Source organism: Coenobita brevimanus, chromosome 103, assembly GCF_032717465.1.
Source record: "Coenobita brevimanus isolate Jiangsu-jjx chromosome 103, ASM3271746v2, whole genome shotgun sequence".
In the NCBI taxonomy this organism is placed as follows: Eukaryota; Metazoa; Arthropoda; class Malacostraca; order Decapoda; family Coenobitidae; genus Coenobita; species Coenobita brevimanus.
In genome coordinates this window covers 38,955,528-38,981,432 of record NC_137056.1, presented here as the reverse complement: position 1 = coordinate 38,981,432, position 25,905 = coordinate 38,955,528, and the positions used below count along the sequence as shown (strand labels likewise).

At 42.6% G+C, this 25,905-nt stretch overlaps 1 protein-coding gene across 1 annotated transcript in view; it reads left to right on the top strand.

The window, feature by feature from the left end:
• The window catches only part of LOC145415682 (calcium-dependent secretion activator-like), a 603,137-nt gene that overhangs the window by 119,654 nt on the left and 457,578 nt on the right, over positions 1-25,905 (top strand). The window contains exon 8 of the mRNA XM_080284897.1: positions 21,057-21,137. Within this exon, the coding sequence (XP_080141023.1) occupies positions 21,057-21,137 (81 nt within the window). The remainder of the gene's footprint in view (positions 1-21,056; positions 21,138-25,905) is intronic.

The following is a 25,905-nucleotide window of genomic DNA, read 5'->3' as shown; positions in this document are numbered from 1 at the left end:
AAGTAAAAACCCATCGCTAGGTGGGTATCGTTTCTCGGGGTAGATTTAACATGTAAAGTATAGGGATACTTTTTTGAGCCCTGGGTTTCCCCCCCAGCCAAGTCCTAAAGCCACCCAAGTGAGTCCCCCAAAAAGTATGAAGCCAATCTAAATGGCCTAACAGCTGTTGAAGAAGCTAACCTAAGCCTAAAACCAGTGCCTGTCTCACTTGTACCCAGTGAAGATCACTGGAGAATGCAATCTCTGACTTGTATTCCAATTCAGTAGACAAGATGCAGCAGCATTGTATACAGTTCCATCAGACGGTCCTGGGATAATTAAATAGACATCTGTTGTGCATAATAATAATACAGTATATAAATGATGCAGAATCGTCGAAGGTGTGAATTTTTGTGACGGAGAATCATTGATGTTTTGACAGGGAATTCTCTTGATGGGGACTGCGATAGATGATGCGATTGGGATAACCTTTCAACGGCTCCTGTTTATGTCATTTTCATTACTGTTCTGATTGCTGAGTTCCTTTATTTTCTTCTTTTATTTTCCAGCACATATTTAGAAATTCCGTTATATTTTCAAAGTGGTTTCCCTTGAACAGCCAGAATGTAAACGTGATTTAGCAGTCGATGATTCGATCGGGATAGCCTGTTCAGAGGCCCCTCTTTATGTCGTTTTAGCCACTGTTCTGGTTGCTGAGCTCCTTTGTTTTCCTCTTTCTTGTTTTCCAGCATTTATTTAGAAATTCTTTTGTATATTTTCAAAGTGTTTTTCCATGAACAGCCTGAATGTAAACACATGATTTATAGATGTCACAATTTTCATCAGTGCATGAAATATTTACTCGCTAAATTTTCCATAATTATTAATATTTATTTAAAATTATTATTACGTATTCCATGATAGGTCAGACACGAAATATTCTTTGTTGAGTCACCTAGTTGTCCACACTGTTTTGTACCTCGTCCGATGGGTGAGAATCCGTACCCCAAATGACAATGTTCACTCCACCTATGATTAAAATACATTAATCTAAGTCCAAAAGCAGTTTACAAATCAACCTAAAAAAAATTTATGTAAAATATAAAATTCGTAAAAAAAAAAAAAAATGCAAAACTGGGGGTAGGCCAACGATAGACAGATTACGGTGGTTCAGTAATCCCTCTACTATGTGATGTAATAGAGCCAAAGGCATGTCCGGAAAGTGGTCCCGTCCGGAAAGTGGGCCTCTGACTTCTGGACTGGTTCTTATGACCCCAACCCAGCCTAACTTTGGAAGCCACCTAAATAACTCCCTACTGGACATGCATAGCACTTATTTAAACCTATTTAAGACCTTATTCACACCAATAATGGACATAAAGCATGAAATAAATGAAAAGGAACCAAAGAATGAGGAATTAGAAGTGACTGTACCTCAGCCAGGGTACTTTCAGCACTTCTGTGGCCACCCTCTTAAGGCTTTGGCAATGGTGAAAATGCTCTTGAAGCACAGTGTTGTGCTGCACTTACAGTAATTCTTTGCACTGTGAGTTATAATTGTTTAACACTGCACATTGGTAATTGCAACACGCCAGTTTCAACCACCAGTTTGCACTCCACAGTTAATCCTTTGCACTCTAAATTTTAATTTCTTGACACTGCACAACACTGTAAATTTCCATGTGGTCTACTGGCGAGGTATTGCAATTTATTCACTGTTTATTCACACAAAAAAAACGAGCATGTGTGGCATCCACTGTGATAAGCACCCACTCGCGATTGAAGTTAAGTAGTAACTGTTGATGACGGGGAAACAGAATTTCCAGATCGCAACGGCCACATTACCAAACTCCTCAATTTTCATTACCAAATTTAACTTTTCATTACAAATTCGTAAAGCTAGCATTTATTCTTCACTAATTATATATACAAGTGGAAATACTGTACATGTAATCACTCTTATAATTAACAGCATGTTGAGTATTTTCACACTATGTAGGGTAGCAGATTAATCAGAGCAGACAATCCACCATTTCCATCCTGTGTATCCTCATACATGTGAAAAATCCATTTGGTAATGCATTATTCTGATTCATTAGCAAATGAATTTTTCATAACCAAATTGGCCCACATTTGGTAATGAAAAATATCAAATGGCAACCCTGACAGGGGAGGGGGGAGGAAGGAAGGGGTGAAGGGTCTGTGGTGTAACAGCTGGTCGGTGCTGCATGGCAATTTCAAAGTACGGCTGGGAAAAAATTCTGATTTTGGGGGGATTTTTTACTTTTTTTTGGCCATTTTTGGGTTCCAAAGGTCCAGGCCCACAATGTCCGGTAAGTGGGGTGTCCGGAAAGTGGACGTCCGGAAAGTACGGGGATTACTGTATTTCTACCCCCATCGCTATTCTGGGGTATTGCATCTCGGAGCATCGTAAATCTTGGTTTGCCTGTATTTGATTTTTTTATAGTTGTTGCCAGTAGGTGCCTTGGGCAGGTAGCAGAGATTAGAATAGGTTTATATTCAAAGCTGATTCTTTGGTGTGGCTATACTATACATTTATTTTTCGCTGGAAAGTCCTCCTGGAAGAACACCTACACAGTCGAAATTGGGGGTTCCCATCATCCTCTCACTCAGTGTAGGGATGCCTAATGGTCTCTACACTGAGTGACAAGCCAAATGGTTTCTTGTACCTAGGAAACCATTTACTATGATGGGTGGTAACCATATAACCGGGGTTTTTGGCTGGGTTAAGTGTCCCTGAGATTCTCCTATCTAAAATCACTCAATCATGGCAGACATTTCTCAGAGCCTCGGAAGGCCCAGTACATGCCCAGGGTCCCAACCGAATGGGCAGATTTGCAAGGCCATGTGGAATGTGAGAGGTATGAATGAGGAGAACAAGTGGTGAATGTGTTCAAGAGTACGAGATATGCCGTGATGGTATTATGTGAAACAAAGATGAGAGTGAAGTGGAGTGGGAGGGTGTGAAATGTGTAAGGTTAGGCATGAATGGGCAAGGGAGATGCAAGGAAGGAGTTGCTTGTTGATGAATGAGGTGTGGCAGAGTGGAATGAGAGATTACAATTGTGTCAGCTTAAGATGTTTATATGTCAAGTTCAACTTTGAGAAGGTGAAAGTGAGAGTGCTTATGTATGCACCGTGTGATGACAGGAGTGAGAGAGGGAAAGACAGGTTTTGGGATGAGCTGGATGAAGCAGTGGGAGAAAAGCCCAGGAGCTATAAAGTGATCATAATAGGCAATGTCAATGAAAGAGTAGACATTGGTCCTGAGGATGTCATAATGGGTTGTAATGGAGTACCAGGAGAAAATGATAAGGAGCAGCAACTGAAAGATGTGTCAGGAAAGGAGGTTGTGCATTTGTAACTCGTATTTCAAACACAAAGATGCACATAAATATGCATGGTATAGAGGGAACGGGGATCGTGTTGAAAGGAGCCTAATTGATTACGTGCTGTTAGAGAGGAAGATGCTGGGAATGGTTGCTGATACGAGGGCCATGAGAGAACGATTTGGAGGTCGGTCAGATCATAGGATTGTGGTATGCAAGATCAAGCTGAGAGGAGTGAGGCAGACCAGGAGAGAGAGGAGCTAGACTGAAAGTTGAGAAGCTGAGGATCAAAGAAATGGCAGATGAATACAGTACCGAGGTAGAGAAGGAGTTGGAATAAGTGAACTGGAATGAAATAGATCTGGACAGCCTGTGGAATGCATATAGCGATTGCTTAGTTTGGAATGCTAAACCATTGTGTGGTGTGGCAACAGTAACAACAAAGAAGAAAAGTATGGCATGGTGAGATGAAAAGATTGAGAGCATTGGAGGAAAAGAGGAAGAAGTTGCTAGAGTGGTTACAGAACAGGGGTTCAGTTGAAATTGAAATAACTGAATATATTGAGAGAAGCACATAAAGAGACTAGCGAAGAGGAATAAGGAGGAGGTAAAAGTGATTTAGGAAGAAATATGAATGCAAACACTCTTCAAACAGGAAGTTGTGGAAATGTAGAAGTGACTGGAAAGAAATGTGAAAGTGTGAAGGATGTAAGTGGCAGATATTAACCCATGGAGATGAAGTAAGGACCGGATGGAAAGAATATTTTGAAAGCCTGATGAATGGGAATAAAGAGAGCAGAGCGACTGTAAACATGATTGGTTTTGAGGCTGTGCAGAGAAGGAATACAGTGCCAGGAAATATGACACTTGCACAGGTGAAGAATGCTGTGAAGCGGCTGAAAAATGGGAAAGCAGCTGGAGTTGATGAGTGTATGCAGAGATGATCAAGTGAATTGGAGAGAGTGAAATGAAGTGCTTGTTGGAGATATGTAAGAAGGCATGGATGAGCAAAACTGTGCCAGCAGAGTGGAAAAAGGCTGTGATTTTACCCTGGTACAAATATAAAGGTGAGTGAAATGAGTGCAAGAATTATTGTGGCATAAGTCTATTGAGTGTTGTAGGGAAGGGATATGGAAGAATTATTATAGAGAAAGTAAGACAGATATCAGAAGTCCTAGTGAGTGATGAACAAGGCGGCTTTAGGAGTGGCAGAGGATGTGTGGATCAAATATTTGCAGTGAAACGGGTAGTGGAGAAGGCTTGTCAGAAAGACTGTAAGGTTTTTATGGCATTTATGGATCTGGAAAAGCATACGACTAAGTAGACAGAAAGAGTGTGGAAAGTTTTGCAGACATACTGTGTAGATGGTAAGTGCTAGGTGCCGTCAAGAGTTTTTATGATAGGAGTGAGACATGTGTAAGGGTAAACTGGCATCTAAGTGATTGGTTCACGATCAGTGTGGGCGTGCGACAAACAAGTCTATTTATGTTAAATTTTGTTCCAAATTAGTCTTTTCACTCACAACTGTAAATCCTTAACACAACACACTGTTTTTTTTCACTGCACAACACTGTAAATTCCCATGTGGTCTAGTGGAGAAGTTCTTGCTGTTTAATCACTGTCAGAGTCCGAGAGCATCACTGGCAGGTGACCTAGGGGTGCGTTGCTGGGTCGTGGTGATGGCGTACCCACTGCAGACGACTCTGAAGACAGATGCAAACTCACGTCGAGTGGTGACTCCACCGTGGCTGATGTGCTGGGCTGTGGCTCGGAGCATGAGGGCCTGTCTTGGGTAGGCAACGGAGTGGAGCCAGGGCTGGGCACAGCGGGGGTCACGGGCCTGAAAAAACTGTCAGTCGTTGATTGACGCAAGGACTGACGATTCTGACGATTGATGATGCACTGCCTGAAAGCACACACTTCCTCCACAAGTCCCAAGGGCCCCATCTCCCTGTCGCAGTCCAGGTGTTCCAGGTAGTCAAGGACGAACTCTAGGTGTTCCCGGAGTTTGCTCAGCTTGGGGATGGCTGGAGTAGTGTCCTGCTGAGAGGAGTCCGCATCATCATCGCCTTCCTCGTCGGAATCTTCAAGCTCGGTACTGACACCTGCAGCTGAAGACGCGATCTCGATATCAGACAATGTCTGATACCCAGGATCGCCCTCGTCGTCATCCAACCACTCACGCACATCGTCCACATCAACATCGTCGCCATGCGTACGTAGCCGTGCATGGAAGTCATCCACGTCAAACCCTAGAAAATCGTACTCCACATCCGTTCCGAGAAGCAGATGAGACCAACCATTTTCTAGAGTCTTGACAGGGACTTCCTTCCATGCACTGGCCCAATTGTAGAGTGCAGACTTGATGTTGTAGCGGCAAAGGTTTTCCAGAGTCTGCTGGCCTTGTGTGTCCTGTCCCTCCCTGCGCTCGTCCTCGTCCTTGAGAACAACCATCACCTCGTCCAGGAAATTCCCGTCGGTAGAGGCGCTTTGTTGCCACGATCACTCCTTGGTCTATTGGTTGGATGAGAGCAGTCGTATTAGGTGGCAGAAACATGCACCTAATCCGGCCATTCTTAGCCACCAAGTCCTTGTCGCACGGGTGGGCAGGTGCATTGTTGAGGAGAAGGAGGGCCTTTACCTGGTTGCGCAGGATTCCCAGTGTTTTCATCTGATAATTGATGACCTCCTTGATGAAGTGACAGTGGAACCAGTCTTTGAAGATCTGGGCTGTAAACCATGCCTTCAAAGAATGGTACCAGACGACAGGAAGGATATCCATCACCCCACGAAGACACCGAGGCTGCTTTGCACAGCCAACAACAGCAGGCTTAAGCCAGTGCATGCTGTTAGCACTGGCACAACACAAAGCAGATATCCGTTCCTTGGAGAGCTTGCGGCCAGGTACACGCTTCTCCGTCTCCTCAGCTAGAGTGTTCGTTGGCAAAGAGCGATAGAATAAACCAGTTTCGTCAGCGTTGTAGACTTGACCGAGAGTGAGGCCCTCCCTGTCGATCAAGCCCTTCACCTTGTGCCGAAACTCGTCAACTCCATCCTTGTTAGCGTTCAAAGCTTCGCCATGAGCTTTACGGTTGGTAAGGCCATGCCGTAACTTGAACGCGAAGAGCCAACCCTTGGATGCCTTGAAGTCTAGGGTGTCGTGAAGCCTGGCAAACTTCTCAGCAGCAGCCTTCAGCTCCGTTCCACGTACCATCACACCAGCAGCACGTTGCTGTCGATACCAAATCGACGTGGAGCGGTCGATTTCAGCAAACTTGGGAGTAAACATCACCTTCCTCTCCACGTTGCGTTTGCTTCTCGACGAGAAGTCAGCTGTGTACTGCATGAGTTTATCTCGGGATCTCTTGATATCGAACAAAGTAGATCGGGCCAGGTTGAACTCGCGGAGGATGCGGGAAGAAGACCACCCTGCATCTACTTTCTCCAATATCTCCCGTTTCTTCTCCAAAGTCAGCACCACTCTCTTCCTCTTCTCAGGCGGCGGGGCCATCATCACACACACTAATAGGACGCCCGAGAGCAGCAGGAGTGCCTGCAGCAGGTAAGGCATGACCACAAAAGCGAGCACGTGGGCAGCCATAACGACGAGCGTGCACTCACGGCGAGAGACAGGCGGAAAGTGGGGAGGATGCAGCGGCGCTCTATCGGACGTTGGAGGAATGATGCGCCACAACAAAGCTGTCCTGCGCCGCGCACGGCAAGTTCAAATTATGGGCGGGATTTTTTTTTTTTGGGGGGGGGGGAATGTTGGATCCCGGGACGATTATGTCTGGTTAGTGGGGATGTTCGGATATTGGGCGTTCGAATATTAGAGGGATTACTATATATATATATATATATATATATATACACAGTATATATACACAGTATATATACTATATATATATATATATATATATATATATATATATATATATACATAAAGTATATATACAGTATATTTATACATACAGTATATATACAGTATATATGAGGCGTCTAGAGCCAAAGGGGCATCCCCACCAATATACTGGTTTTGAGTTAGGTAGGGGAGACAACAGGCTTAACCCTCTTCTCAGAGACAGCACTGGTTGCCATACAAGATTCGGCCTTCTGGACAGTGGTAGAGGGGCTCAAATTCACGTGGGTTTGTCCATGCTGCCGGGCGAACAAATCAGAGCAGGCAGGCATCTAAGCCACACAGCCCAAACCAATTACGTATTGGATTTTTACCCCATTTATCGTGGATTATTGGTGACAAGATGAGCTGTTGTTATTGGGGTTGAAGGGGGGGTGACAAGATGAGTTCATCACATAGTTACAGTGAGGAGGTGGTGCCTATAACCTCTCGTAAGTGTCAGAAGTGTGTGGAGAAGTGGAAAAAGGTAGAAAGGAAGAGGAAAAGAGAGTGGTGAGGGGAGACAGCGGGAGGGGGCGTGGCCCCGAGGAGGCAGAGTTGGATGTCGATCTCCTAGATGACGACCCCACCATTTAACCCCCCACTATCCCTTCTCAATTTACTTAAGCACTACACTACTTTTTTTTTTTTTAGTGTTATTATTTCAATCTATTATGGTAGAGGAAAAATAATAACTGCATTGATTACAGTTTTAGTCGTCAAAAACGTGAAATTACAGTAATAATTATTCGTTTATTAATAGTAAGTGAACTGGAATCTTCAGTTAATAAAGTTTTGTACATTAATACATTCGTTGATGTTTTTTCTGCTATGTTTTTAAATCCCTACAATATGTTATTATGCCCACTTATAAATTGGGGGTTTGGTTTACTGCCTATTTTGTGGTTACGGTTATTATTGTTTTGTTTTTTTGGCTTTACATGTAGAGCATAGGCGCTGATGATCATTTTGATGTATAAAAGGTTTGTTTATTGCCTTCTGGTTATGACGTTGCCATAAACACAACTTTAAAGCGTCATAACTCAAAAGTACATTTTGGCGCCAATGCCCCTTTGGTTCTAGACGCCTCATATATATATATATATACATATATATATATATATATATATACACTCAACCCTCGGGTATCACGGGTTCCACTATAGCGTATCTCGCTGTCACGCCTATATAAAAAACTACCCAAATACCTTTATCATGCACTAAATGCCTGCTATTGCGCATCGCAAATGTTCGAAAATTTCAAAAAAGGCCAGGCTCCAGTGCTCCGCCCAGCCAACAAAAGCTTCACTCCGTGATTGGTCGTGTGACATCAGCGCCAGCCGAGCGCTGATTGGCCGCCCAACCGAGTCTCCAGCCTGCCAAACCATTCAAGTGCGCGCCCTCAGACCGTGAACAGTGATAGCGAGAGCAATAACTTTTTTTTTTTATGACCATGGCCAACTTACCCTCTCCCCGTCCCCCTACCATCACCCAACATAATGCTGCAGCACCTGGCAGGGAAATAAAGAAGAGGAAGAACCTAAGTTATGCAGATAAACTGGAAATGTAAAACTTAAAGAGAATGGTGAGACCAAGCGAAGTGTGGGGAAGAAACATAACATCAGTGAATCAACTGTGAGGGGTATTTATAAGAATCATGATCACATCATAAAACATGCTCATTTTTAGACTATTATATATTAATATGTGGTACAAAAAAAGTATCTTAGGGGTAAATATTGAGGTCATGGCACCAATTAGAATTATTACCATAAGTTCTTCAATACGGCTATCACGGTTTCGGCTATAGTGCAGCCATAGCGGGACCAATTGGGAGTGATAGCCGAGGGTTGAGTGTATATACAGTATAACTCAATCCTCGTAAATCGCAGTAATTTGGGTCTGGACCACTGCCGTGATTTATGAATAATAACTCTTATGTGAAAAATTAATTTGGGTCTGGACTTTGGCCAACCCGCCCCCACAGCACCCTACCTACACCTATCTAGGCACCATCAAACACAATTATACAAATTTAGGAATATTCAGTGCATGTATTAAATAGAAATAAGTCATGTTAAGGGATCTCACCTTAATCCTATGACGAAATTGCTTAAGTGAATGGAGTGGGGTGGTGTTGGGAAGAACTTAGAACCTCTCAGCACTTGTTCTTCCCATACTCTTTCGCCAGCTTTGAAAACTTCTCTCCCCTCTCAACATGACGAATGAGGTCCAAACGTTGACTGTACAACAACTGCAGCAGCTTCTTGACGCCATACAGTTTAGAGTGCTTCACTGGGGGGTTGGGAGGGGCCATGGCAGGTAGGAGGTGGAGGGAAGTTGCACAAAAAAGACAGGTAACTCTCATACTCCACGGCGATGGTCTGTAGTGTGTGGACTGGCGGGACAAGAACAACAACAACATGGCGGCATTAGTATGCACATATGCCACCAGGGACGCGCGGTGATTGGGTGTTGGGTCGCGATTTTCAGTTTGAATGCCGCGGTTTACGGTTCTCCTCGGAAAAGGCCCACTTGGGTGCCTAGATCCGCGGTTTTCGTGACTTAACAGTGATTTAAGGTTGCTGACAGTCTGATGGCCACCTAGCCGTGATTTACGAATTTGTGATATATGAATGCGATTTACGAGGATTGACTGTATATATACACACACACATCCAAGCTGCTACCCAAAAGTTCCAATGATTTGAATATTGTTGGAAAATAAGTTACCTTACCTCCTAGTTCTCACTGTTGCCTTTAAATTAGTCCCTTTGGACATGTATACAGTGTTCCCAGCCTTTCTTCCACGAGTCTGTGCATCCCTGGCAGGCTTCAGACATAATGGTCTTGAGCACCTCCTGTGATTCTGTCTGGATCTCCTCAATCAAGTCAAATCAATGCCCTTTCAGTCATAATTTCAGCTTGAGAAACAGGAAAAAGTCATAGGGGGCTAGGTCAAGCGAATAGGGTGGGTGGGGAATGAATACCATGTTAGTGGAAGTCAGGAACTGCCTAACAACAATTGATGTGTGAATGGGGGTGTTGTCATGATGCAGGACCCAGTCCTTGTTCTTCCACTGTTCTGGATGTTTGCGGTGGATGTTCTCCCTCAGACGCTGCAAAACTTCACAGTAAAACTTTCTGGGTGAGACGAATTCCTTGTGAACAGTCCCATGGATATCAAAGAAAACGATCAACATCAGCTTGACATTGCTGCGAATTTGACGTGCTTTTTTCGGCCTCAATGAATTGGGGGACTTTCATTGCGATGACTGCTGCTTTGTCGCCAGGTCATAACCATAAAACCATGATTCATCACCAGTTATGACCTTGGAGATGAAGGTTGTATCATCTCTGACTTGATTCTTGAGTTCCCTGCAAACTGCAGTGTGATGTGCCTTCTAAAGTCACTCAGCAGTCTTTGCACAGATTTTGCGGCGATGCGTCTCATGGCCAATACGTCCAACAAAATGCATTGCGTGCTTCCGTATGACAGTCCAACAGTATCACAAATATCATGGATAGTTCGTTTACGATCTGCAAGGGTAGCCCGACGAACATTTCCGACGGTTTCTGGTGTTGTTGCTGTTGATGATCGTCCAGAACGATCATCGTCTTCGACAGACATTTGTCCTTCCTTGAACTGCTTGTACCAGAAAAATGTTCCGCTTTGGGACATGCCATCATCACCAAAGGCATGCTGAAGCAACCGGTGAGTTTCTGCAGCCGTTTTGTTGATTTTGAAGCAGAACTTGATGCAGATTCATTGTTCCCTGAGGTCCGCCATTCAAAACCGCCAAACCACATACACACCACGTTACAGTGGTAAGCATAGCTCAACAACACGTCCGCTCACAGACACGACCGGGGCCACACTGACGCACAAGGAGTGCCGCTGACTCGTCTTAGCAGTGAAAGGCAAAACTGCAAACGATTCGCTCCCTCTGTTGAAATTACTAGAACTTTTGGGTAGCACCTCATGTGTGTATGTGTTTATATATATATAAATATAAGTAATCCATCTAATATCCGAACATCCCCACTAACCGGACATAATCATCCCGGGATCCAATATTCCCAAAATGGGCCAAAAACCGCAAAAAAAAATCGAAAAAAAATCTGACTTTTTTTCCCTCCCGTAATTTGAATTTGCCGCGTGGCGCCGAACAGCTGTTACACCATGGTCCCTTCACCTCTTCCTTCCTCCCCCTCCCCCCTGCCCTGTCAGGGTTGCCGTTTGGTATTTTTCATTACCAAGTGTGGGCCAATTTGGTAATGAAAAATTCGTTTGGTAATGAATCAGAATAATGCATTACCAAATGGATTTTTCACATGTATGAGGATACACAGGATGGAGATGGTGGATTGTTTGCTCTCTCTCATTAATCTGCTACCCTACATAGCGTGAAAATAATCAACATGGTGTTAATTATAAGGAGAGTGATTACATGTATTTCCACTTGTATATATAATTAGTGAAGAATTAATGCTAGCTTTACGAATTTGTAATGAAAAGTTAAATTTGGTAATGAAAGTTGAGGAGATTGGTAATGTGGCCATTGCGATCTGGCAACTCTGTTACCCCGCCATCATCAATAGTCACAACCAAACTCCGATCGAGAGCAGATGCTTATAGCAGTGCAAGCCACAGGTGCTTGTTTTTTTGTGAATAAACAGTGAATAAACTGCAATACCTCGCCACTAGAACACACGGGAATTTACAGTGTTGTGCAGTGTTAAGAAATTAGAATTTAGAGTGCAGAGGATTAACTGTGGACTGCAAACTGGCGGTTCAAACCAGTCCAGGAGCCAGGAACTTGTAAGTACCCAGAATGTTTAATATTGTATAAACTCTCCACTAAAACCTCATTGTATGGTTCTTTTGCATTTATTTCAGTCTTTTGTGTCCCTTATTGGTGTGATTTGGGTCTTAAGTAGGTGCAATGCATGTCCAGAGGGAGTTGTATAGGTGTTTTTCTGAGTTAGGGTCCGTAAGTACAAGTCCAGGAGGCTGGGGCCCAATATCCGGACAGGATCACTATCCGGACATGCCTTTGGCTCTATTACGTCGGATATTGGAGGGATTACTGTATATATATCTATATATATATATATATATATATATATATATTCATCTTCATTCATTGCCAGACGCCATGTATCCCAGACGGGGTGGCCAAGGGCTTAGAGTTAACTGTTTTACAGGGAGGGGCACTAATCCTCCACCAACCCCACCTGACACGTAGGGATGCCAACAGCATCTGGTGTTCCCAGGCAGTCACCCATCCAAGTACTAACCAGACCCAACGTTGCTTAACTTCGCTGATCGCATGGGAAGCGGTGTACTCATATATATATATATATATATATATATATATATATATATATATATATATATTTATATATATATATATATATATATATATATATATATATATATATATACAGTATATATATATCTATCTATCTATCTATTGCCAGATGCCTCAATCCTGTTTGGGGTGGCCACAAACAAATTGCCTCCAAATCACCCTGTCCTCCGCCATTTCACTGCCCTTCTCCCAACTCACACCCCCTCTCTCGTATTCCTCTCCACCCCATCCCTCCATCTCATCCTCGGCCTCCCCCTCCCTCTTCCCCCCTCCACCTCACTCACATACACTCTCTATGTCAGTCTTTCACCCTCCATCCTCTCCACATGGCCAAACCACCTCGTTGTGTTCCTCATAACGCATCCTATCACATCCACATCCACACCACAACGCTCCTTTATATCCTCATTCATCTGCCTGTCTCTCCATGTGACTCCACAGGCTCCTCTTAAATAACTCATTTCCACTGCTCTCACTCTTGACTTGTGTCCTTCCAACAACGTCCAAGCTTCACTTCCATAAGTTAGAGTTGGTATCACAATACTGTCATGTAGTAACTTTTTCACTTCCATGCTCACTTCCCTGTTTCTTATCACTGCTTTCAAAGAACCAGCAACCTTTCTTCCCTGCTGTACCCTTTCAAGCACTTCACCCTCCAAACCTCCATCCTTACTCATCACACTACCCAAGTACAGTACTTAAACTTACTCACATTTTCCAATTCCTCACCATCCAACCTCGCTGTACATTCACTGACTTCACCTCTCTCAAAGACCATCACTTTACTCTTCCCTACATTCAACTTTAGATTCTGTTTCTTACACACACTCCCAAACTCATCCACCAAGCCTTGCAGCTCACAAACACTATCCTCTCTCACCAGGGCCACTCTAACATCCACTACCCTGCCTTGTATCTCTTTTATTACCCCATCCATGTACAGATTGAACAACCATGGAGACATGACACATCCCTGTTTCAACCCAACTTTCAAAGAGAAAAATTCACTTAGTTCACCATCCACACGCACTGCAGCCTTCGCACCATCGTACATACTCTTCACAGCATTCAACAGCTTCCCATCTACTCCATATATTCTTAACACTTTCCACAATCCTTGTCTATCCACCCTGTCATATGCTTTCTCCAAATCCATGAAAGTTGCATACAACTTCTTTCCCTTCTCTAGAAACTTTTCCACTAAAGATCTAAGAATGAATATCTGATCTACACAACCTCTTCCTTTCCTAAAACCTCCCTGTCCTTCTCCAACTAATTTCTCTGTTCTTTCTCTAACTCTGTCAATAAGTATCCTACCATACACTTTTCCTATTTTACTAAGAAGACAAATGCCCCTATGATTACCACACACTTCTTTTTCCCCTTTTCCTTTGTACAAGGGAATAATTATACCTAATTTCCAATCCTCCGGGACTCTACCGTACTCCCAGGCCAATCTGCACATTTTCCACATCCATTCTACTACTATCTCTCCTCCATGCTTCAGCATATCACCACACACTCCATCAATTCCTGGGTCTTTCCCCAATTTAACTTTCTTCATTGCTTCCACAACTTCTATCCTACTGATTTCTTCCTGTCTTCTCACCTCCCTCCTTCTCCCAGCCATTCCCCAGTCACTTATACTCGCATTACTTCCATCCTCTGTGTTCAACAATTCCTTAAAGTGTTCTCTCTCCATGTACTCAACTTTTTCTCCCTTCTCCACTAGTAATTTACCATTTTTATCTTTCACTCCCCTGCTAACTTCACTTCCACCCTGTCTTACTCATTTCACCTCTTTCCAGAACATTTTCTTACAGTCCCTCCACTTTACACTCAAATTCCTTCCAAATTCCTCATCCACTCTCTTCTTACTCTCTCTTACTAATCTTTTCACCTCTCTCTTTCTTTCTACATATAACTCTCTCTTCCACCTCTCAACTTCTTCCATGCCCCTATTTCTCATCCATTCATTGTATGCTTTCTTCTTTTGTGCCACAGCCTGTCTCATCTCTTCAGTCCATCACGCTGTTCCTTATATATATATATATATATATATATATATATATATATAAACACACACACACACACACACACACACACACATAAACGTGACAGTGTCCCGCTTTTAGCACCAATAAATTTGGTCACCTTACCCATGAGGAGCATAGCAGTTTGGGGCTACGCAAGTTGGTCCTCACATTTAAGATGAGACCGACCAGCTTCACTTCCATGCATGGCATTACTTGAGCAATAAACCCCAACCACCTGTTGGATATAAACCAGCACTAGCTCAATCCAATTGGAGTGCCTTAATTACCCACCAAACCACCAGGTGCCATAATTTGCTTATATGGTTACCATCCAGTGTAGTATATGGTTTCCTGGTGTATAGGAAACCATTTGGCCTGTCACTCAGTGTAGAGCCACACACAGACAGAAGGAAGAGGAAACAGTGAAGGATGGAAAGACAGAGGAAGATGGAAGGAAAGAATGAAGGAAAGAAAGACAGAAGAGGAAGGAAGGAAATGAGGAAAAGAAAATCTGGTTTTGAGAGACCATGTCGGACTGTGAGACTCTTAATCTGTAGCTTGTTTTGCCTGCATCTAAATCTAACCCTGGTGAGGAGAGAATTGAGTATTATTTGTATAGCCAACAGTACTGTCATCCAGATAAACTGGTCCCACTGTGTTAAGGTGTCTCTCTCCAGCATTGGAATAGACCTTTGGAGTAAGATTTTGCATTCCATCACTGATAGTTAGAAATACTTCAGGATGGTATGAATATGGGATGTACTCTGAGACTGTATATACCGTACTGTATACAAGATGTCAAATACATTAGTTCTTAAGAAGTAAGATTTTTAGGTGTTGTTTGAAGGGGAAGAAAGCAGACTTACAATAAAAGAGTAGGCGTTCATTGTGAGGGAGAAGGAGAAGGAAATGGAAAACGAGTAAATGCGAAATTAGACAAAGGGTATCTGTAATATCTGCACCTATCACAGTAGTATCCACCTCTCCATAATATCCCAGTTGGTTTCCTTTGTCTGTGGACACATCCCTCAGACACATTTGGATGCACACTACATGCTCCTGCAACACATTCCATACGAGGTCTGTCCAAAAAGCGACCAAACTATTTAAGTAGCTCACCAGTGAGCCGGCATAGCATGATTGTGATTGGAGCCCTGTGCAGTGGCGACTTTGAGTTTTAGTCTAACACTAGCTGCATCATGCCATGCCACTTACACATCGAGGTATGTGTGCTCGAATGAACGTGTGTTCAGCGCACTTGGCGATTTGTTGCAAGTTGAACAATGAAGGATCGTGAAGAGCAACCTGTTTGTGTGAAATTCTGTTTCAGATTTGGAAAAACTTTTACCTGGGTGTTTGGCTATGATATTAAAACAAAAAGGCAGTCATTGCAGTGGGTTGGAACATTATCACCACAACCAAAAAAGCATGTTAGAGTCTCTCAAATGTGAAGACGATGTTGATCAGTCAGTCCATAAAGAGTTTTATTTGGATGTCCTGTAGCATTTGAATGAGGCAGTGCAAAGGAAGAGGCCTGAGGTATGGACAAACAAAACCTGGATGCTGCATCCTGACAATGCACCTGCTCATGCATCACTCCTTATCCATGACATTTTTGGCAAAGCATGCGATGACTGTCATACCCCAGCTGCCCTACTCTCCAGATTTGGCCCCTGCAGAGTTACTTTTGGCATGAGAGGCAGGATGTATTCATGAGTGTGCACATGACCCCGACTGTGGCTTTGCTCTCAACTTGATAAACTTCTCCATCACTAGATAAACTAGACAGTTGCATCCAAGGCACGCCGTATGGCACAATCACTGAATCCTTTCCTAGAATCCTTGGAAAGAGCTTGACAGGAGTGAACGAGACAAGGGGTCCGCTTGAGGCTGCAACAGAATCGGACGTAAGGTATAAGAAAACATCGTCCTGCACCTGGCAGAGTCATAGAGACAACTGAGGTGTGCTTGCCTTGGGTGGAGGGAGTCTATCCTGACCCTTTGGTTACGATATCAAATGGTGGCCACTTCAAACTATGGCGCAAAAACAAGTGCGGTCCCTGCCAAGACCTGGAACCGCTGCACCACTAATTTCTTGACAGTTTAGACTGACACCCGGCATTTAGGGATTAAACACACATTTACTCAGACTCATGCACCTCATTGACTTTATGACCTGGCATGATGCAGCTAATGTTAGACTAAAGCTCAGAGGTTTCTGCTACACCAACTAGTTGGTGCGCATTTTTAAAAATTTGGTTTCATTTTGGATAGTGCTCGTACATGCCCCACATGCACATCAGACACATCATCATCACTCTCCATTCTCAGCACCTCCCATAAGTGTGACATTCATAGAACTTTAGGGTTGCAGCTTGCTAGATTCCACCATTCACTCATCATGAATTCTGGTTCATGGTCTAGCCCACCAGGTGTCCATAGTGTAGCGTCCAGACAGCAAATTGAAAGTGTGGACAACGCGAAATATCCATATAAATGTATATATTTCTATATATCTCTGACGAACATATTTTTCTCATTTATTTTGTTATTGTACGATAACTGCTTGTGCTTCTTTGTCCTGTGTTCGTTGTTGAGCACGTTCGTCTTGGTATATATTCGGCACTTACTTCATTCATTTTTCTTTAAATCCATTTGCAGCATTCTGTGAATTCGTCCAAGTATTTTGTTGCAGTATGTTCCATTACATGGCAGTCATCTCCTAATCTTAGTAACACCGTATGTAGTATCTCCTCTTATACTGAAATATGTTTCCCTGCTTGAACAATAACAAAGCCAGCCCAGCTGACCGGTACTGGGTGTCGTCTGCATGGAGTGACATGCTAGAAGTTACCATTCCGCTCAGTGCACATGCACCGAGTGCCTTTTTGGCTGTTATCCTGAAAGTATCCACATGTTATCTCAAGTATTGTGCCATTTATCATCAACATTTTTTGAAATACATGTGTCAGGAAGATGGTTGGATGTCTTACCGACCTATAGGTAATTATAGATCAATATATAGATGTATATACTGTATATATATATATATATATATATATATGTATGTTACAGGTAGATTGTGAAATCAGCCATTTCGTGAATTAAGGTTCGTTTAGTTTAAGTTAATTTAGGATAGGTTGATGTAAGATAAGGTTAGGTAAGGTTAGTTTAGGTTTGGTTAGGTTAGGTTAATTTAGGCTAAAGAGAAGGGAACGGTAACTTCCAGCGTAAGTCACTCTGTGCATATGACACCAGCAGCGTGATTCACGCCGTGCAATGTGGAGCCAAATTCCTTTGAAAAATAGACTCCTGCACAGCTTAAGCAATACTAAATTAAGACAAAGATCAGTGCCTCATTCGGGATATAGTAAAGGAAAGCTAATACAGCTATAGTAGGACAAATCTAAACTTGCAGCTAGGGTGGGGCATGAAGCTTTGTACAGTGTTGCCACGTTTTCCATAGCGCGATGCCACCCCCCCCCTCTCTCTCTCTCTCTCTCTCCTGGGGGAGATGTGCATCACCCTGGGGAATTTTGTTTCTTTTATGAGTGACTTTCACATCTTTATTTTTTTTATTATATCTATTTATATTTAAAAATATTTATTATTGTTTTGCATATGTTGCCAGATGACCTCGCTGGTGTGGCGCCATGATTTTTCATTTAATCGCTCTCTCCCTCCTTCCTTCCCTCCCTTCCTCCATCCCTCAACACCTCCTCTCGCCTGCCTTCTTCCCCCCCCCCTTCTCTCTCTCTCTCTCTCTCTCTCTCTCTCTCTCTCTCTCTCTCTCATCTATGGTGTTTTAGGATACATTTTGGTTATTTTCTTTAACACTATATTGTACATATTGTAAATTTGACTTTATTTTCTCACCTCCCAGGAGGTAAGGACACAATGAAAGTGACACGATGGTGGCTTTGGCCGGGTTAGTCTTGGTCTGTGTGAGTGTTGCCACTCACGAGGGTTTAATGTATTATTTTTTTGTTTACTAAGAAATTGTCATATTTTTACTTATATTCCTGCACATTATCTTATAATCACAATTGTGACATTATTACGCACCCCAGAAATACGGTAAAAGCCAATAAAAGTGACTACTTTTTTTTTTTAGCAACACTGTAAAATATTTATGCCATGTTTCTGTATTGCCGTATAAATATTTCATGCATAAGAAGTTTACTGTTCTTTCATATATTATAATACACACGTTAACATTGTATTCATATGTGTTTATCGTATTTGTGATGCCTTTTACATATATAACATCTGTTTCACATCGCGGGTTTGGGAAACATAGCACCACTGTACAGAGGGTCGTGCCCCACCCTAGCTGCAAATTTAGATTTGTCCTACCATAGTGAGAAACTCTTGAACATCCCAGTTTGCTGGATCAAGTTGAGCCAACTGATGGCAGGAGTGTAGGTCAATCGAGACAAACTGTTTGAGTTAATGGGAAATTATTGGTATTCCCAGATCCCCATTTTTTAACAAATTGGGATGATAACCCATTTCCTATTCAGTCAGTAAAATGTTTTGAGCATATTGCATGGAATCCTGTAGCCTTCCATCCTACATTCTGTTTACATCAATTTTCCCAGAGCTTTCGTCATTTTGGTTCCTTTTTCGCTAAGAGAAATTTCACCCAGCCTCTAACTTCAGCCATAAATGGATACTGAATAGCATTTTTCTTGAATCCGACAAGCAGCCCACCACTGCACAAACAAACACAGGCATCACTACTCCAAATACCTGAGAACCGCTGTGTTATGTTGATGGTGTGAGACTTAGCCCTAGAATGATAATCGTGTGCCTGGCAGCGTTGCGGGCATCTACATAAAGATGCCAGAGATTCCTTATATTTTGGCCAATATATATATATCAATATTCACAGAGTGACATGCACTTATATTACTTTTTACAATCTTACCATAGTTTCTGGGTACATAATAAGTCACTTCAGTAACCACTGGCTGTTCTAGAATACGTGAAAGGCCCCTAAATTGGTATTTGTTAAATTTCCATGCAAATTTTGCAGTAATTGCACAAGGGTGATATGCATTCATTAATATTAGATATTACATCTTTATGTATACAGTAATCTCTCCATTATCCGATGCAATGCAGCCAAAGGCATGTCCGGGAAGTGGGATTATCCGGATACTGGGACCCTGCCTCCTGGACTGGTACTTATGGACCCTAACCCAGCCTAACTCAGAAAACCACCTACATAACTCCCTACCGGACATGCATATCTGTTTAAGACCCTATTCACACAAATAAAGGACAAAAAGTTTGAAATAAATGAAAAGGAACCAGAGAATGAAGAATTAGAAGTGAGTATTGAAAATATTTAGCAGTGTACAGGGTACTTACAACACGTCCGTGGCTGTTACGAAGATTAACCCGCCTCCTCTAAGGCTCTGGCATCCGTGAAAATGCTCTTGGACCACGTACAGTAATCCAATGTTGTGCTGCACTTAATCCTTTGCAATGTGAGTTATAATTGTTTAACACTGCACATTCTGTCCTTACTTGCGCCATGCCAGTTTCAACCGCTAGTTTGCACTCTGCATTTCATCCTTTGCACTCTGAATTATAATTTCTTTACATCGCACAACACTGTAAATTCTCATGTGGTTTATGCACTGTTTATTCACAAAAACAAACACATGCAACATCCATTGCGATGAGCGTCTAGTCAGGATGGTAGTTAGGCGGTAACTGGAGAGGCCCGGGAGGGGAGGAAGAAGGGGGTCGCACGGAAACACAGCTGTTCAGTGCCGCGCGCCAAGTTCAAAGTACAGTTGAAAGAAGTGTCGGATTTTTTTTTGCGTTTTTACGTTTTTTGTCCATTTTGGGGTTCTGAAGGCCCGGGCCCAGACATTGGGGAGTCCAGTTATTGGGCATCCGGATATTAAAGAGATCACTTTATGTTGAATAATGAAAATTACTTTCAAGTATAGTTTAAGCTAAGGAACAAGAAAAATAAAAATCTGTAACTTATTACCCTCTACCACCCCTTGTCCCCATTTTCTGAGAATGACACTATGGACAGCTGGATGGCTAGACCATGAACTAGAATTTGTGATGGCTCCAATTACTCAGTCATTGAACAAGTGAGTGACACAAGAACATGCACAGTTTGGCTGCCCCTTGTGGCTATGGCAAAAAGTTTATAAGAGCAGAGTAGCCCAAAAATGGTTATGTCATAGCCATGCCTTGTTGGTGGGTTCCCTTGAGAGAGGAGAGCATCAGAGATTATACTTGACCTCATATCAAGACTAGCAAGAGGCAGATTACTTCAGAGTAATTAAGATATTGATGTTACTATAAAGTATAACAAAATAACAATAAAAGTACAGTAGTTTACTGCAGTTAGTAAGTGCATTGTGACAAGGACATAAATCTCTTTCAGTTGGACAGCCAAGATGAGCAGGCAGCTGCGATACGTCGTGAATTGGATGGTCGGATGCAAAATGTGGCGGAGTTGGAAAGAGTAAGTATATTTCTCTCTCTCTCTCTCTCTCTCTCTCTCTCATCTGAAAAGGTAAAGAAAATACTTATCCTACAAAATGAATGACTCATGTTGTGTGCTGTATATGTCTTATGATCCACCACCCTTAGGACTGGATGTTGACTGGATGTTTGATGGTTTGCTCTTACAAACATAATTCCTGTACCCTGAGGTGTGTTTCCATGATCAGATAAAGCCAACTGTCATTGGGGAGTATGACAGCCACATCAGTAGTGAGCAGATTTACAGACTGATAGAGTTTTATAAATGTCTGTGAACATTTTGTGTTTCAAAACTGAATGTAGAGGTGAGTAAAGTGATGGATGTTTAGAATCGTTTTTGTTTTCGTTTTCGTTTTTAAAGGCTCCAACATGCTTGCATGTGTCGGCCTTGGTCACTAATGGCGGCTCTCCACGCTGCACGATCCATTGCAGCCTCCCTGTTCAGTCCCTTAACCCTAAGGTCACACTTAATGACCTCGTCCCATGTCTTTCTCGGTCTACCCCTCATAACCCCACCCCCAATATTAACACTTCTCACCTTCCTCACCCAGTTATCATCCCCCATCCTCTCCACATGTCCAAACCACCTCAATCTACCTCTCCTCATCACAACACCAATACACTCCAGTCCCATCCTACTTCTCAACTCTTCCATTGTAAACCCAGCCCCTCCAGGCCTTGGACGCAGGGACGCACTGTAGCACGTAGGGAGAGCCCTCTCAATGTCAGGAGAGGCAAGAGCTCCCTGAACTTCTTCCAACCACATCTCACCCTAGCCACAGATCTAGCTCCAGCCCCACCTCCAGCACACAACATGTCTCTCAAATAACAAAACTCTTCCACACACTCAAGAGATTCACCAGCAAGTTCAATCCTTTCACGTCTGACGATCTCCACCTGCTCACCCTGGCATGCCGTACACATAAAATCAGCATTATCTCGGAGTCTACCTCTGATACCACTACATCTCTTATGCACCCATTTATCACACACACCGCACAAGATGGAATTACTTCCCACGCCCTTGTGGCAAACTGCACATGGCCACTCTCCCTCGTCTTTGACAGTACCGCCAACAACCCTAGATATCATCACTTTTGTTTTATCTGCATTTACCCTTAAACCCTTGTGCCCCATACCATCTCTCCACTTGCTAAACCTTACTTTGTGATGAATGTTACTTTGTGATGTGCTGGTGAATGGAGGGAGACTTAACAGGTGAGGGAATTTTTACTACTATACCTTGATGCAGTTGTGGAATAAAGTGGTAAATATCCATAAGAAATAGAGAATAGAGTTGCACAGGGAAAGATGCAATACAATATCATTCATGCTACACAGAGATCATAATGTAAAGACAAGAAGATTGCAAGAAGGTTGTCACGGGGTTTTTAAAATAACACGGGGTTTTTAACCCTTTAACCGCGGGTGTCATTCCAGAATGACGTTGCAAAAACTGGACCAAACCGCGGGTGTCATTCTCGAATGTTTGTGAATATTTTGAATACCCCGCGTTTTTTCCGTGCGCCAATTGTTTCAAGGGAGAGTAGCTATTAAGTTCTTTCACTCAGCCGACCCCCACCTCCCTCTTCCCCCCGCTGGGGCCCCACCTCCCACCCCCTGGGCCCCCCACCCCACCCCGGACCAAACACGCATCAGTATCTGTCCAGCTGTGTGAGTGACAACACTGCTGATGTGATAGTGAAGTGCAGGCAATTACAGTGCCTTTTACCTGCCTTAGTGAACACAGAGTGGGTGTTTATCGTATGTGCAGTGTTCATATATGTTTACAGTATTATTATCAGAATGAGGTTGGCATTTGGTAATGGTGTGTGAGCGAAAAATAGTGATTACAACACCGCTGATATGGCAGTGAAGTGCGGGCAATTACAGTGCCTTTTACCTGCCTCAGTGAACACAGAGTGGGTGTTTATCGTATGTGCAGTGTTCATATATGTTTATAGTATTATTATCAGAATGAGGTTGGCATTTGGTAATGGTGTGTGAGCGAAAAATAGTGATTACAACACCGCTGATGTGGCAGTGAAGTGCGGGTAATTACAGTGCCTTTTACCTGCCTCAGTGAACACAGAGTGGGTGTTTATCGTATGTGCAGTGTTCATATATGTTTATAGTATTATTATCAGAATGAGGTTGGCATTTGGTAATGGTGTGTGAGCGAAGGTAATGGTGTAAGAGCGAAAAATAGTGATTTTACACCCCTCACTTCTAACGGCACTGCCCGTCCTGTGAAAGTCAACAAAGTCATGAAACCTACATCAATGGAAAGCTGAAGGTTAGTACTTTCTAATGGTACCTTATTTTTTTCTCTAGCTTTATTCTGTGCAGAGTTATTAAGGTTTAAAGGTTTGTTTACATTTGGCTGAAACCCCCGCGGGAGAGGACAGTCAGACCAAAACAATACCCGCGGTTAAAGGGTTAAAATAAATGCTAAATATTATTTAATTGATAATAATATTCAATAATATTGAAGAGCAGGGACAATGATTGTCTTACTAAATCAAGCAACGATTACTTTACGCCGGCTTACTTCGCCGATTTTCTCAGAACGAGAATTTATAAACTTTCTCAACAGTACACAGCAGAGACTAATTTCTCACAAATGCTGATTATAGTACTGTTAGCCTCTGGAGAAAGTTACTTCACCCCTGACAATAAATAACTAATACTAATAATAATAATCAGGTTCTTGCTGATGCTTAACTCCTAGGAGGCACAACGGATTTTAAGCTTATACAAGACTGGCCTAAATACCAGTTATGAATGCAAAACGTTTATGCAAGCTAGGAGCTATAAGAGAAATAAGCTTAACTGCGGAGAAATGAAACAAGAGTTTACATTACATTAAGCTCAAGCAAAAGAACTGTTAAATTTATTGATTACAAAATAAATTTAATGTACATTTCAAAATCAAATAAAGAGATCGCACTCACTCACTCACACAAGAGCTAAATTCTTACGCTTAGGAAAAATACCTTAACTAAGCTCTTAAACCTAGGAAAATACAAAAAGGAAATACTGGTCGATGAATGCGGTGTATCACCAACTAAGGTGGGAGCACTGGAGAACTGTACTAGTGGAGTCTGGGTGCTGCTGACCTACCTCTCTCACACTTCTTGAGCACAGAACCTGTCTCCGTCACCGCAAACACTGGACTGACTATTCAAACGATGCGTGTGGTAAACGCATAGGCCACCGGAAGAAGGCGTGGCTAACGGTTGAGGCAAGCAGGGGCGAACAATAAAGAAACAATAGTATCGCTCAGTACAGCACTTAGTGACGTGCATTAGATCGGTCACTTTTGAAACAGTGACGAATGTTTTGAAAAGTATACCACCGAAGTGGAGAGAGAAACGGTTAACTGAGCGATACACAGTGAGTTTTCCACTAATAGTTCGTGGCTTCTCACAAAAGGGAAATGTCGCGAATTTGATTCGTGACAAAGGTACATTAGCATCCTTGTGAATATATGGGTGTGAGACTTTGGTATGGCATGTAAAAGTCGTGAGTAACTACCATGAGTAAGAACAGTGGCAATGGGATTACTGAGAAATATTTGCGGGGTTCATAAGGTTGATAGGATAAGAAATATTGTGATTTACTAAAGATATGGAGCAAGGAAGTTTATTGATTGCTGGGAAGTAAAGAGTGTGTAGATGGTATGGTCATATGAAGAGAATGGATGTCGACAGGCTAGTGAAAATGGTGTATAGTAGACCCTCAGTTTGCATGCCATCCAATTGTGTGAAACATGTTTTTCACGTTGTGGAAGGTTTCGGCGTCGGAATGTTGCCTTGTGTTTACGTATTTGTATGTTGAAGTTTTGCCGTGCAGTACTGTATTTGTGAGTTATAACATTAAATAAACCTTCTAACCACTTAAAGTGCTTTATACTGATTTCCAATGGCAGATAACAGCAAAACACCACATTTAGAGGATCTAGGGAGCAAAATAAGAAGTAGTTAAAACTTACTCGGTTTTGTGCCAAATGCGCCACGTTTGGAACAAAACTCACGTGTTGGGGGCGAGCTTGTTGTATATACATATATATCTATAAATATATACATAATGGTGGTAGGTGGTGGCGACCATCATCCACTTACTTGATGTAGTGCTGCCTATTTCTTCCCTAGCCTGTATCATTCTTTTTCTGTGCCTGCCCTACTCCCTTCCTATTTCTCTCATCTTTCCTGTCACTTCTTATTGCTTTTCTTTCCTTTACAGGTGGCTTTACATTGAGTGACAAGCCAAATGGTTTCCTGTAAGCCAAGAAACCATTTACAACGCTGAGTGGTAACCATATAACCAAACCATACGTGCTCCCTACGTGTCAGCAAGTGGATTGGTGGAGGGTTAGTGCCCCTCCCCATAAAACGAATAACTCAAAGTCAAATGGCCACCCCTTACGGGATTATGGCATCTGGCAATAGGTAGATAGATAGATAGATATACAGTATATATACAGTATATATATATATATATATATGTATATACAGTACAGTAGTGCACCAACTTTCGCTACAGCAGGATTCGCGGAATCCACTTTCGCGGCATGCACCAAATATTCCCAAACTTCCACTTTCGCTTGAAAAAAATCGATTTTCGCGCACAAATTTTGGGTTTGGGACAATATTTTGAACTTTGAATTTCCTGCACCGCCTGCCCGCAACCCACCGCCATCTTGAATGACGTCATGTCAACACTGTCCACCCATTCCCGCCATTGTG